A 15,184-nucleotide genomic window follows, 5' to 3' on the forward strand; every position below is an offset into this window, starting at 1 on the left:
AGTGAGGGTAAAGAAGAATATGCAGTTACTAAATATTCTGGCAAAGTAGGAAGGATGCAATCCAAAAAAGGGGAGAAGGGATACCAATTAACACCATAATGAGGTACCACTTAATGCCCACTAGGATGGCTATAATAAAAAAGAAAGCTAATACCACACATTGGTAAGGACGTGAAGAAACTGGAATGCTCAGATTACTGGTGGAAATGTAAAGTGGTGCAGATGCTTTGGAAAAGAGTCTGGAAGTTCCAAAATATTAACACAGACCTATAGATGACCCAACTCCTAGATATACATCCAAGGGAAATGAAAACATGTGTCTACGTAAAAACGTGTACATTAATATTCGTTCAGCATTATTAATAATAGCTAAAAGTGGAAATAGTCAACTAATCATCGATTAATGAATAAATAGAATGTGATATACCCACAGAATGGAATAGTATTTGTCAATAAAAAAGAGGAATACTGATTATATTACAATATGGATAAACACTGGAAACATGCTAAATGAAACAATCCAGTCACAAAATGCCACAAATTACATGATTTCATCTACACAAAATGTCAGTAGAGAGAAAACTATAGAGACTGAAAGTAGATAAATGGTTGCCCGGGCTGGGAGAAGTGTGGGAAATGGAAAGTGATTTCTAATTGGTACACTATTCCTTTTTGGAGTGATGACAGTTTCCTATAACTGATTGTGGGGGTGCTTGTACAATTCTGAGAATATACTAAGAATCATTGAATTGTTTAGGTGGATGAATTGTGGTATATGAATTATATCTTGATGAAATTGTTGAAAAGGGAGAGAGAGGAAAATAGAGGTAATTTTTGTGTAGATGACAGCTGAAAGATACCACTGAAAAGCAATATACCATATAATGAAAGGTTAGTAAGAAAAAAAAAAACCTAGGCATTATTAAAAAACATATTAATTCAAAGATAACCACTAGAAGAAAAAGACAAGCCTTCCTACCTAATTTCTGTTAAATCAAGAAAGGAAAAAATAGAGAACACAATTAATATAATACAGAATTTTAAGATAAGATACTATGACAAAAATGAGACCAAAACTTAACACAATATACTGTATGCTATTGACTCATTGAGAATGTATGATATACATGAATAATAACCAGTAGATAAAATGGATGAGAAAATCCCATTTACATTAGGAAGAAGAAAAATAAAATAATAATAAATAAGAAATAATAAGAAATGTTCAAAAGCATAGATACAGATGTAGATATTAATACATACAGTAAAAAACATATAAAAATACATATTGTAAAAAACACTCCTAAAAAACAGAGGAGACTTGAACAATTTGAAAGACATTTCTTCTTCTCAAATAGGATATCACAGCATCATCCAGATATTGATTCTCCCTAAATTAATAGCAATGTACACAATAGCCCAAATACAGGAAGATCCCAGATGTCCATTGACTGATGAATGGATAAAGAAAATACAGTATATACATACTATATACAGTATATATATATATATTTCATTATATACACAGTATGTATAATAAGATATATATATAGTCTATCTTCTGTATATATATCTTCTCATACATACTGTGTATATATGAATATAATAGGATATTACTCAGCTATCAAAAAGAATGAAATCGTGCCTTTTGCAATAGTGTGGATGGAGCTAGAGGGTATTATACTAAATAAAATAAGTCCGAGAAAGCAAATCATATATGATTTCACTCCTATGCAGTATTTAAGAAACAAAACAAATGAACATAAGGGAAGGGAAGGAGAAATAAAGTAAGATGAAAATAGAGAGGGAGGCAAACTAGAAGAGATGTTAAACTCTAGGAAACAAACAGGGTTGCTGGAGGGGGGGATGGTGTGAGGATGGGGTAACTGGGTGACGGGCATTAAGGAGGGGACTTGATATAATGAGCACTGGGTGTTATATGCAACTGGTGAATCACTCAATTCTACCCCTGAAACTAATACGACAGTGTATGTCAGCTGAACTGAATTTAAATAAAGAATTTAAAAGATTTTAGTGAAAAAAATACCTATGAGTTTGTATGGAGGAAAACAAGTCAATGTTAAAGTTTTTATGAAAAAATGAATATTCAAGAATACCAACAAGAGCACTGAAATGGAAGCACTCAGAGAGGGGACTAGTCTTATCAGACAAATAATAAAATAATACTGAAAAAAATTAAAGCTTTTATTCTTTTATTATTATTACTAAGATTAAGAGATCTAAATGTAAAAATTAAAACTATACAAGTAACTGGAGGAAAACATAGGTGAGAAAACCTTTCTAACTATGACCAAAATAGCTAAATATAGAAAAAATAAGCTAAAAATATAGACCATTGACAAAAAGATGTAAACTTGACCAATATAGGTCTGGAAAGGATGCTTAGCTGTACTCATAAGAGAAATGCATACTAAGGCTACAATGAGATACTATTTTTCACCCATCAGGTTTGCAAAATTTGAAAGTTTGACAATATGATATGCTCCATTTACAAGACTTGGGGAAATGAGCCCTTGAATATGTGACCCGAGAGAATGCAAAATGGTGCAAGCCCTGTGGAGGGAAACGCAGCAATATCACATGCATTTGCCTTTTAACCCAGCAGTCTCACTCCTAGGAATGTAAGCTCAAGCTATGTTTCCAACAAAAGGAGAGTGCGCATGCACGAGTTACCCGTCCCAGCATCATTTATAATGGCAAAGTACTGGAATCACCAAGATGTCCAAGCATAGGAAATTGGTTGAATAAGCAATGATATGTACACACCATGGAATGCTATGCAGCTATTAAAAAAAAGATGAAAATAAGGTCGATACGAACTGATATGGAGTGATTTACAGGAGATATGTTGTTTGCTTATCTTCACAGAAGGAAGACAATGAAACTGGTTTAAGTGGGGAGGTGGTGGGAGGCATCACGATGCGATGACACTTTTCTGTTTTGTATAGTTTTGACTTTTGGAAGCATATTTTGCATATTCATAATGTAAAGTAAATCAGAAGGGGAAACTTAAAAAAAAAAAAAAAACCAAAAAAACACTGGAAGCAAACAAACATATAAAACTGTATTTGACTGTCCTGAGGGAATTATATTTCTTCAGTCGGGTGCAAGGTAGAGGAGAACTGCTTACAATTTCTGAACTCTTTAAAAAAAAGTTTAGGTGAGGGGTGCCTGGGTGGCTCAGTCGGCTAATCGCCTGCCTTTGGCTCAGGTCATGATCCCAGGGTCCTGGGATGGAGTCCCACATTGGGCTCCTTACTCAGTAGGGAGCCTGCTTCTCCCTCTCCCTCTGCAGAAACCCCTGCTTGTGATCTCTCTCTCAAATAAATAAATAAAATCTTTAAAAATTTTTAGATAAAATTCAGATGACACAAAATTACCCATTTTATTTTTTTAATGAGCCATTTTAAAGTGATTATTTCATAATGCTGAGCAACTGTCACCTCTACCTAGTTCCAAAACATTTTTTCATCACCCCCACAACAATCCTCACACCCCAAAAATGCTTGCTCCCCCTTCACCTTCTTAAATAGCCCCGGCAAGGACAAATCTGCTTTCTGCCTTCCTGGATTTGCCAATTTGGAATCTTGTGTGTAAATGCAATCCTACAGTACATGACTTCTGTGTCTGGTCTCTTTCCCTTAGCATACTGTAGTCTCTGAACTCCTTTTAGTAGCTTGATTTTTTTCTTTTTTTTTTTTTTTTGTAGTGGCATAGCTGAAGAAGCAGTGCTGAAACTATTTTATACACATTATAAGACTGAGCAAATACATAGCAGTGCTCAGGCTGGTTTCGGACCACAGGTTTTGTCTTTCCTTTTATGGCCACTGTTGCCAAAGTAGAGTGTTCGAAGTGTCTGCTCTGCTGCAATCTGTCGGTCACACACAGGCACAGCTCCCAGGTGAGCTGGGGTTTACTGCTGCGAGGACCCCTGCTCCCTTCTCTCGGGGTTCCCCTGACGCTATCACTTGTAGCAAACACACCCTTTCTGTGTTTCTTGGTTAGAAAGATGGATTTCTTCTGGAGTTTGTGAAATCATTTCCAGGGAGCGTTGAGAGCCAGACCACATTTTACGTTGTGTGCGTGTGTGCATGGGTGTGTGTGCACATGCATGCGTGCGTGTGTGTGTGTGTGTGTTATGTTTCAGGCACCGTGTCTCCATGGTTTCTTTGAGTAAATGTGAAGAGTGAATTCACCTTACCTATCCAGATGAATGAATGTTAGTTTAAGAGTTATTAACATCGGTGACCACTATCTCCTTTACCCCCAGGAGCAGCTCCTATCACACCTGAGAATGAACAGCCATCACCTGATGTAACTGATTCGAGGTTTGCTTTTCCTTACGCTTCTGGACGGAACAGGCAAGATAATCGCCTGGACGTGATGGGAAAGGGCACTTATTTATGGGGACTGCCCTGCAGAGCTGCAGGAAGTGACGACAAGGTTCCTGTGTGGGCACACACGGCCCTCCCCGGTCCCAGGGTTGTGGAAACACAAACACGTCCATGTCCAGGGCTGCCGCGAGGGGCCAGAGAGGAGCCCAGCCTGTTCTTGCACCCGGGAGGGATCGCCCATCCTGGCACAGGGCTCTCTTCTTGGTCTGGGGCTGGTGGTGGCAGAAGACACCCACCTTCCTCTCTCAGGGATATGGGTGAGAAGGGCCAGTGCTCTCGAGAAAAAGCAGGAGGCAGCGGCAGGACGTCTCACTTGTTTTTGTGAGCACAGCGAGACAACCCGGCAGCAGGCAGCTTGTGATGAGACGCACGCAGGAAGGGGGAGATCAGGCAGCACCGAACAACAGCTCTCATCCTGGCCTTTCTCTGCACTTACACTCACCCTCCGTCCCTTATGGTGGGACCCCGAAGGGCTCTGGCACGGGTTACAAGAAAATGCAGGAATTAAACAATGGCTCAGAGGGAGCAACAGGATTTTTTTCCTAGTGACTGCCCTCCCACCACCCCTGTGGCAGGGATTTGACAGATGTCCCTGGTTCGGGGCAGCATTCCGTGCCAGCTGTGCACGTGGCGGGGGCAGCGGTGGGGACACGGCGTTCCCCACCTGCTCCTGGTGTTCGGATGGATGACAATGTGTGTTGAGTACCGTCTGCGTGCGTGGGTGTGTGCCCTATGTTTGTGTGTCTGCACTCCTGTTCCTGAGGGTTATGTCACAGCCTAGGAGCCCAGGCTAATGAGGCATGAGTTTGTTGGGTTTTTTTGTTTTTTTTTTTTTTTCCCTTAGTCAAGCCTTCAAGAAGAAAGAAATTAAGCAATTAATAATACCTCCTACCCAGTTCCCTCGCTCCCTTCAGACAAAGGCAAGGTATAATTTGGTGTTGACTGACCCTTTAGTTACAAATGGAATTCCAGGACAAACAGATTATGGAGTTTAAGCAGCTTTCATTTACTGGCAAATTACCTAGCTGATAGTTATAAATAGAACATCTCTCATTACTTATATTTTTTCCTTTTTTTTTTTTTTAGGAAAAAATCTATAGAGACATAATAAAAGACAGAGATAGATAGATAGACTATGAGAGAATCCTATACTCAAGTCCCCGAACTACTTAAGATACCTCAACTAATTCCTGACTTTGGAATGAAGTGCTAGCCATCGTAGGCACCTTCTTGTGGGCCTCTTCCCTCTTGGAAACCTTAATGGAAAGTGGTATCCATCCATTCCCTAATTCTTTGATGCAGTCATCACCCACGCATTTAACCGTTATCTATGCCAGCGCGTCTTACATTTGGTATTTATTGGATTACCCAGGAACTTGTTAATAATACAAGTCCTACCACAGTCTTGTTGAATCTCCAAGGGGTAGGTTCCAGAAACTTGATTTCCAGAAAGCCTGGTTTATGTAAGTTCTTGGCATACAAAGATGAACAGAACAGTCCTTCCCTCTTACTATACTACCGTATGAACGAACAGGTGAGCAGGTGCAATAAAAGGTCACCCGAGCCATTAAGGGAGTACGTATGGGCGCCCAGGAGAGTGGGGTTGTGACTTCTGTCACAACTCCGTGGTTGTGTAAGCGGTGTTTTGGTGCTGGCTCTCCATCAAGTGCTCAGTCTTGTGGGGAGGACGCTCGATGCTTCCTCTCGTGTGGCAGCGTCAGATGTGGAGTGAAGGGACGCGTCTGGCCCCGCACTGCCCTGCTCTGGCGGCCACACGATGGACTAGAACGGAGAGGATACAGGGACCAACTGACAGCTCGTCCACACTCGTATTTCTGAGGATTCTCTTGCAGGTTTCCTATTGTCAGTGTGGTAGAGGACAGCACCCACAGAAAGGCAGTTAGAAAGCTCAGTGGGCTTAAAATCAGGACAGATCTGACCCTGCTACTTATTAGATGAACTTTCTACTTAGCCGGTTTTCCTCTCTGAGTCTTGTTTTTCCCATCTGCAAAGATAGGTAGTATATACATTATAGGGTTGTTTTGGGGGATCATACACAATACATGGAATACATAAACTGCTTAGCATCATGCCTGGTATGGGGTCAGTGCTAACAAATAGTATTTATTTTTATTAATACTAACAATAGCGGTGGACCCCCACTTGGATGCCCAGAGGTGACTTCTTGAGCCACAGAAGTCAACCTCCATATTGCAGTGGCTCTTACCTGTTCTGCCTCAGATCCCTGAGGCCTGGGATAGCCCCCTGGCTGTCCCACTGGCCGCCAGGGCAGTGATTCCTAATCTGGAACACCTTCGCTGTAGTTAAGGTTGACTGGCTGAAAGTCCTCAGGGTGTTTGGTTGCTCCCTCCCTGCTCCCCACCCAACCTGTCTCCCTTAGGCCACTGAGTCCTGAGCGCACTGGTTAGCACCTGCCAAGCAACCTTTTCAAATACACGTGCTGCCTCCCACCACAGACCTGACAAATCATGACAGTGCGGGGGGAGCACTGATAAGTGTGTTTGACCTTCCGGGGCAATGCTGACAAATAAGCCTGGTTAGGAAGTATTGTCTTTGTGGATGTCTCTCTGCTCAGTGTTGCCTCATTCAGCTTGCACAGCACTAAATCTTCTAGCAAAAAATAATGGTGCCCACTTAGCTTTTTAAGCTCAGTTAGACTGACCCTGTGTGTCAAAGAAAGGAGGCCAAGGGCCTGGTGATAAGGGGCATGTACAAGAGGAAGGAGGGAGAACTCTGCAGGTGAGGGGCTCTGGACACAGCCCGGGACTAGCCAAAGCTAGGAAATGTTGGCGACTGGTCTCACAGACCTTAGTGCCTTGAAAGACCTCTCTTCTCATTTTAGTAGAAAAGACTCCAAACCCAGGAATTAAGGAACTGACTGGCTGTTTGGGAAGCCTTCAGAAAATGTGGCAAGAGGGGTCATACACAGGCTAGCCGCAGAGAACCAAGAAAGGAAAGTCCTTCAGCCTGCGTTTTCACTTTCTGTCTTGCTTCTGAAATGAGACCGGAGGACGGCAGCGCGTTCGCAGGGGTCGGGAGAGGGGCAGCGGAGGCTGTCCGGGACGCCCTCCTCAAGTTCTGTCAATAGCACCGTGAGCCCCAGAATGCCTTGGCCTTGGGTTTTTGTGTCTCTCATCATTCATACTCGAAGTTCAGGGCTCCTGGTTGCTGTGCAAAAATGAGTGTATCACCTGGCCAGCTGAGCCTAGTGCCATGTTACTGCATCCTGCTAGGAGACTCAGAGCCGAGATTTGAGTAGAGGGTGGGGAGTGATGGGCTCAACAGAGGGAGGAAATTCTGTCTTCTCAGCTTTCTTTAGATCCTCCAGAAAAGGGCTTTTTGGCTCCTCAGAATGAAGACTAGTAGAGGAGTTCTTCCGACTGGATCAGAGATTGGGAGATGAAAGTCAAATGAGACTCTGCGAAATGCTTTGAAAAGATACAGACTTCCTGACTATGTCCATCCAGAGATGCTGTTTCAATCACTGTATCACTGGTGCGATATGTAGACATCATCTGGGACCTAATGTGAGGCTCCAGGCCTTGCATTCCTCCCCACCCCTAACCTGCACCTTGCCGTTGGGGGAGGTGATCTGCTGGGTCTTGAAATTCCAACTTACTGGATTCCAGAAGGCATTCTGCTTTATCAGGTCCTTCAATTAGGTAACTTTTCTCTTAATCTCTAGCATTAACAGAGCCTGTCCTCCTGGGCTTACCCTTAAACTGCCTGCTGATCTGAAAAGCGGAGATAACACAACTCAGGCTGGTCCGTGGGCAACTGCTGAGATCTAAGGTCCCGCAACCAGCAGGCTGAGAAGAACTAGTCCTTCCCCTGGCTCCAGGCTATTCCGGTCAGAGAGAACACGGAAATGATTCTCTCCTCTTTGGGCCAGCACCCCTCCTCCTTAACTAAAAGACGGTGGGCAAGCATCCGAGATGGGGGCGGGGAAGGGGAGGAGACTAGCTCTCCTGCCTCCACCAACACAAAATGGTTGGTGGCCGGCTAGAACTGGGCAATCATTAGGGTACGCCGCAGGCATCTCGGATCTGTGGGCACGGCGGGCGGTGCCTTGGCCAGGATGGGATGCCAGTCCCGGTCCTGAAGCCTGCTGAGCCCTTCCCAATGTGACTTTCTCAGGCGAACTCCCACTCCCGACACACCAAGTATATGCTTTAGGAAGATTTCTGCAACGTGACAAAATGCCATTTAAAATCTGGGTTCTCTCTTCCTGAGCTCGGACCCAAACTTGTCTTGAAAAAGGAGAAGGCGCTGTAGGCAAAGGACTGCAGAGGCGGAAGAAAGCGCCCGGCGTGGCGGCCGTGACGAAGAGCTGCCAGCAGGTGTCAGTGCGCCCTCGCTCAGTCGCGGCGCCTGGCCGCCGCCTCCAGGACCCCTCCTCACCGCTGTGTAAGGGGGCGCGGTCCAGACACCTCCCGCCGCCGGCGTCCCGCAGGCTGCTCAGAGGCTCAGACCGCACGTGGCCTCCTCTCCCCAGAGCGGAGCTCTGGACTCAGGCGGGTCCCGCTCTCCGGGGGTCCGTCCCATTCCGCCCCAAGGGTTCGATCCGAACCCGAGCCTTCCTTTCTCACCAGGACCCCACTCGCCTCACCGCCAGGAGCCTTTGCGGGCGAGAGCGGCGCGGCCCAGGACCAGGCTGCTTCGGGTGCTGCTGGTCCCGGTGGGTGCTGCTCCCGATTCGGGCCAGGGTCCCCCACTCTCTTTCCTCCGACCCAGCTCGATGGGGGCACTCCCCGGTACCAGCTGCCCTCGACTGGGCCGGCCCGGAGCTGCTCGGCCAATTCCCAGCAGGGGCCGCTCCCACTCCCCGGGCTCTTTAAACCCCTCGCTCCAGGTACCCGCCTCTCCAAAGAGCCCGTCCCACCAGGGGAGCAGCGCTCCCCAAGGTCCCACGCGGGGCGAGGGCGCTAGACCCGCGGAGGAGAGGCGCAAGGGGCGGGGGAGGGTCGGTTTCCCACGTGGGGGCTGACGCCGGCTGCTCGGCAACGCCGGCTTGATCCTGGGGCTATAAAACCAGTCCACCGTGAGCGCGGCGGAGCAGCAGCGGCTCCGGCTTCGTTGCAGACGCCCAGCAGCCGGCGCGCCGCCTCCCGGCCACCCCCAGCACCTTCTCCCCCTGGCCCCGCGTTCCTGCCCCAACTCAAGCTGCCCTCGGACCCCGGCCGGTTCGGCTGCCCCCAGCGCCCGCAGTCGCCGGGCCAACGCCCAAGGAGACCGTGTGCCTCGGCCGCGGCTCTCGGAGGGTCCATCGGCCACCTGCCCCGGCCCACCTGAGGACGGGGGCGTCTTCATGCGGCCGGCACAAGGCTCACCCCGCCGCCGTCGCCGCCCCCGAGCTCCGCGCGCCCAGCCCCAGCCCCAGCTGGGCACGCAACTTTGGAAGTCCGGCGGCGCTCGGAGAGAGGCGGCAGAGTCCGCACCCTGGCCCCAGCCCGGGCCCGGCCGGCATCGCCGCTTCTGGGGGCAGCGAGAGAGTCGGTAATCGCTTCGGGGATGTGAGAAGACAGACATAGGACCCCAGGCCCGCATCGGCGCCCCTCGGTTGCCTCCCGGGGTGGGGGCGGGCCCCGCACACGGTAAGACCTCTTGCTTTCGCTCAGGCTCGAGAGTCAAGATAGAGCTAGATTTTAAATTTTCTGTCATCCCTCCAAGCGATCAGGCCACCGATGATTTCTGTTCTCCCTTCTTGAAGAACAAATCTCCCTTTCCCCATCGGCTCGACCTACTCTCTCCCGCCGCTTAGAAATAAAACTTGTGCGGAGCTGGGAAGGAGAAGTCGCCCCCCACGAGCGCCAGCAGCGCGGGCCGGGCGCCGTTCGCGGGAGCCGGGTCCATGGGCTGCTAGCCGCCCCCCAGCTCAGGCCGGCGTCCCCGCGGCCCCCTCCCCATGTGAGGCGCCGCAGGGCGATCGGGGCGCGGGAGGAAGAGGAGGACCCACGGGCGCCGGGCCGGAAGGCAGCTGGCAGCAGACCCAGGCAAGCGGGCACCCGCGTTCATGTTCCGCCAGGAGCAGCCGCTGGCCGAGGGCAGCTTCGCGCCCATGGGCTCCCTGCAGCCGGACGCGGGCAACGCGAGCTGGAACGGGACCGAGGCGCCAGGGGGCGGCGCCCGGGCCACCCCTTACTCCCTGCAGGTGACGCTGACTCTGGTGTGCCTGGCCGGCCTGCTCATGCTGCTCACGGTGTTCGGCAACGTGCTTGTCATCATCGCGGTGTTCACAAGCCGCGCGCTGAAGGCGCCCCAGAACCTCTTCCTGGTGTCTCTGGCCTCGGCCGACATCCTGGTGGCCACGCTCGTCATCCCTTTCTCGCTGGCCAACGAGGTCATGGGCTACTGGTATTTCGGCAAGGCGTGGTGTGAGATCTACCTGGCGCTCGACGTGCTCTTCTGCACCTCGTCCATCGTGCACCTGTGCGCCATCAGCCTGGATCGCTACTGGTCCATCACGCAGGCCATCGAGTACAACCTGAAGCGCACGCCGCGCCGCATCAAGGCCATCATCGTCACCGTGTGGGTCATCTCGGCCGTCATCTCCTTCCCGCCGCTCATCTCCATCGAGAAGAAGGGCGGCGGCGGCGGCCCGCAGCCGGCCGAGCCGCGCTGCGAGATCAACGACCAGAAGTGGTACGTAATCTCGTCGTGCATCGGCTCCTTCTTCGCGCCCTGCCTCATCATGATCCTGGTCTACGTGCGCATCTACCAGATCGCCAAGCGCCGCACTCGCGTGCCGCCCAGCCGCCGGGGCCCGGACGCCGCCGCCGCGCCGCCGGGGGGCGCCGAGCGCAGGCCCAACGGCCTGGGCCCGGAGCGCGGCGTGGGTCCCGTGGGCGCCGAGGCCGAGCCTCTGCCCGCGCAGCTCAACGGCGCCCCCGGGGAGCCCGCGCCGGCCGGGCCGCGCGACGCGGACGCGCTGGACCTGGAGGAGAGCTCGTCGTCCGAGCACGCCGAGCGGCCCCCGGGGCCCCGCAGGTCCGAGCGCGGTCCCCGGGCCAAGGGCAAGGCCCGGGCGAGCCAGGTGAAGCCCGGGGACAGCCTGCCGCGGCGCGGGCCGGGGGCCACGGGGCTCGGGGCGTCGGCGGCGGGGCCAGGGGAGGAGCGTGGCGGGGGCGCCAAGGCGTCGCGCTGGCGCGGGCGGCAGAACCGCGAGAAGCGCTTCACGTTCGTGCTGGCCGTGGTCATCGGCGTGTTCGTGGTGTGCTGGTTCCCCTTCTTCTTCACGTACACGCTCACGGCCGTGGGCTGCTCCGTGCCGCGCACGCTTTTCAAGTTCTTCTTCTGGTTCGGCTACTGCAACAGCTCGTTGAACCCGGTCATCTACACCATCTTCAACCACGATTTCCGCCGGGCCTTCAAGAAGATCCTCTGCCGGGGGGACAGGAAACGGATCGTGTGAGCGCCGGGTGCGCGGCCCGCGAACAGACTGGCGCCCGCTGTAGTCGGCGGGGATCGAGGGGCGCATCTATGCAGTCCCAGCACACTGAAACCCGGGTCCTGCCTACTCGGTGTTTTCCTGGCCCGGCCTTGCCCTGCGGCTCCTGTGGGCCTCTACTCTTCCCTACTCCCCTCCCCCCAGGGAAAAGAACTGGCTGGGGGGACCGGAGGCCCCCCAGTTGTTGTTAGGGTCGCTTATGACTTGGAGCGATCCTCCTTGGTTCCTGGGCGTCCCCTAAACAGTATTGTTTCCTAAAGGTATTTTCACCTCCCTTGAGTCCAGCTGTCAGTGCAGATCACAGCAAAAAAGCACTGAATGGACCCCAGAGGGTATGGTTCACGAAGGATTAAGGGATGGGGGTTACCCGTCCTAGCTAATTGCTCTCTCTTTCCCCCCAACTCTGTTTTTAAAAAAATGCTCAGGGCAGCCCTGCCCATCCGCCCTTCCCCCCACTGTAAATAAACACTATTTTTGATAGTACACGCTAAGGTCCCCAGTGTCTGGGCTTGTGATGCTGTTGGAGATGCCATTGAGGCAGACACATGATCTTAGGTTCAGGCCCGGCCCCTTTGCAATGCAAGTCCCTTTCTGGTGACTGCCCCTTGGGGCTGGACCTGCTTTGAGATTCCCTGAGGGGGAAAAGCTTTCTGTCCATTTTTTTCCCCTGTGCCTAACAGCATAATTGCCTTTTCCTATGTAAATATTACAAGGAGGGACCAAGACAGAAGGAAACGAACCTTTTTGCCTTGCAGCAGCCCTGTGTATAAAGCCATTATCCTCTGATGCACCCTTCGCCCCAGTAACTCACTTTAAAAGTCTTTCTTTCCTGGGTCCTTCCCTCCCTCTGTCCCACCTTCCCTCTCTCCAGGGCCACTGCTTGAAGAATATGTATGTTTCTCTCTTGTATGTTTGTGCACCTGCCCCTCCTTCTCTGAAAGTGCTGACTGCAAGAAATCTTTTAGCTACTGTTTTTAGATGGAGGAGTGGAAATTATGTGGAAGAAGCAAACCTGATACAATTTGCCCAAGGTAAACAGTTCAAAAAGACAAATGAGCCTGCCAAACCGTGCAGTTCCTGCCCCGGGAGCTCTTAGGTATCAAAGTGCTGTCCTTTCCCCCTTGCTTTTCTGGTTGAGATCATGTCATTGACGAACTCCCAAAATCAAGGGAGGAGGGCGGACACCTCGTGTTTACATCGAAGTTTCTACACGTTTTAGACAGAGACTCTTTAAGGCCTGCGCTCTTATTTCACTAAAGATAAACTAACGGCAGCACTCGTTGCTAATGACAGTGGATTTTTTTTAATAAAAAGTTTACAGATCAAATGTGAAATAAATATGAATTAAATGGTTCTGTCTGTTATCTGAGTTTCCAAAGCTTCACGACCCTGGGAGCATCCTATTATATATATATATATATTTTTCTTCAATTAAAATTTTTAAATTAAACAGTAGAGTACATTATAAAACAACTCAACTTTGAAAGTGTGAGCAAAGGCAAGGCTACCATTTACCAAGTGTTTGTTTGTTTGTTTCTTTTTTTTTAAGATTCGCTTTAGGGCAGGAGAGTGCGCATGCGTGCAATGGGGGGTGGGGGAGGGGCGAAAGGAGAGGAAAAGAAGCTGAAATCCCAGGAAGGCCAACCCAGGGCTCCAAGAGGAATGGGAGGAGGGGGCTCCACGAAGGGCTCCCCACCCAAGTGGGAGCTCACGACCCTGCTATCGTGACCTTGGCAGACAAGAGTCTGAAGCTTAACTGACCAAGGCACCCAGGCACCCTTTACCAGGGGTCTCTGTGCGCTGGACGCTATCGTGAGCCCATTGTAGGCTCAGCTTCATTTAATCTTGCCCTCAAGCCCCATGAGGTAGGTACTATTATTATCTCCCTAGTACAGGTGAAGATACTGAGTCTCAGAGGGCAAGTGATTTGCTCAAGGTTAACAAATGGCGGAAAGGCATCCCACCCAGCTTTGTCTGGTTCCCGGTCTGCAGGCTGAGCCTCAGAGCCCTGCCAGAGTCATTCACACTAGCGAGTGCTCCCAGCAGGGAAGTCTCTATGCAGAGTGTGGTAGATACACAAAGTATGGGATACCGCTCAAGTGTGTAGATCTACAAAGTGTTACATGCTGCAAAGTGTCTGTGTGCCCCGAAGTGTGTATACACCTCAAAGTGTGCGTAGACCCCGAAGTGTGCAGTATACTTCAAAGTGTGCATGACTCCTTACAGTGTGAGGATCTGCAGCCTGCGGTATACAGCTCAGGGCGTGGTCTCTGCACAGTGTGTGCTGGAGACACCTGCACAGAACCGTGTCTTCGTTGGTGGCTTGAATGGTCTCGGGCCGAAGGCCCGGATCCTTCCTGTTGCGTTCCTGTAGTATCCGTTTCCGCTCTGATGTCTAGGATGGCTTCAGACCCTTGCCCTGTGGTTCTGGTTCTGTGACTTTGAAGCTGAAAGGGCCTTGAGAGACCCAGAAATCCAGCCCCTCCTAGTCAGAGAGGAACTGACTTGCGAAGGGTCCTACAGCTCCGGGGACATGCTGCCTCGTTCAGTTTAGCAGCAGCTGATGGACGTGTGGCCCTGATGGAAGAGAGCTGCTCATGCAGGAGCTGGGTTTGAGGGCAATCAAGGCACAGGCAGTGGTTTGGGGAAGGCTGAACGGTAAGGTCAGCTACCTCTAACACATGCGCAGACCGACGCTGGACATCCCCCCAGAAGCAGGTCCTCGGCTCTCCCTGAGCTGTTTCTGTCCCCTCTGGGCAGTACTATCCAGTGTCTCTTACCTTCCTTGAGTTGGGAGTGAGGGTAGGTGTGCAGGGGTGGGAGAGTGAAGAGCCAGGAAGGGGCCTGGGGGGGGGGGGGGGGGGGGGGGCTCTGAGGGGGCTCTGTGTGGGGGGGAGTTCCTGCCGTCACTGGTCATCTGAGCCTGCAGACAGAAGAGTGGGCAGGCCCTTGGCTCCTCGCCCAGGGGCTTCATGAGCCATGGCCTCTGGCACCCAGGCGGGCTGCCTGGTGTGGTGCCGGGCCCTGCTTTCCCTCCCCCCACCCACTTCCCACTCCAGGGCACCTCTCGCCCCAAAGGCAAACACTGCCAGACAATAGGCCATCCTGGCAAGCCCCCAGGAACTGGGCTGTGTGTCCCAGACAAAGGAGCAGATACAAACACTGCTGTTGTTGACTCTCTCTGTTCTGTTCTGTCTGCCTGGGAGGTGTTGGCCTTGCCCTCGCCCCCAGAGGCCCTTGCTGCTTGGGAAAGAGACAAGTATGAGCAATGGTGGCACACAGTGCAGGCCTCTGGTGGGCA

The 15,184-nt window shown here is 50.9% G+C and overlaps 1 protein-coding gene across 1 annotated transcript; it reads left to right on the forward strand.

The window, feature by feature from the left end:
• The first annotated feature begins 10,361 nt into the window (after positions 1-10,361).
• ADRA2A (adrenoceptor alpha 2A) lies at positions 10,362-13,236 on the forward strand. The gene has a single exon (XM_059398566.1). It carries the CDS (start codon positions 10,450-10,452, stop codon positions 11,845-11,847), a length of 1,398 nt encoding a protein of 465 aa, XP_059254549.1. The 5' UTR covers positions 10,362-10,449; the 3' UTR covers positions 11,848-13,236.
• The last annotated feature ends 1,948 nt before the right edge of the window (positions 13,237-15,184 follow it).

The sequence above is a fragment of the Mustela nigripes genome, chromosome 4 (assembly GCF_022355385.1).
Source record: "Mustela nigripes isolate SB6536 chromosome 4, MUSNIG.SB6536, whole genome shotgun sequence".
Taxonomy (NCBI): Eukaryota; Metazoa; Chordata; class Mammalia; order Carnivora; family Mustelidae; genus Mustela; species Mustela nigripes.

Excerpts from the sequence above, each read along its gene's own strand:
- ADRA2A (XM_059398566.1), top strand. The coding sequence starts at position 10,450 with ATGTTCCGCCAGGAGCAGCCGCTGGCCGAGGGCAGCTTCGCGCCCATG.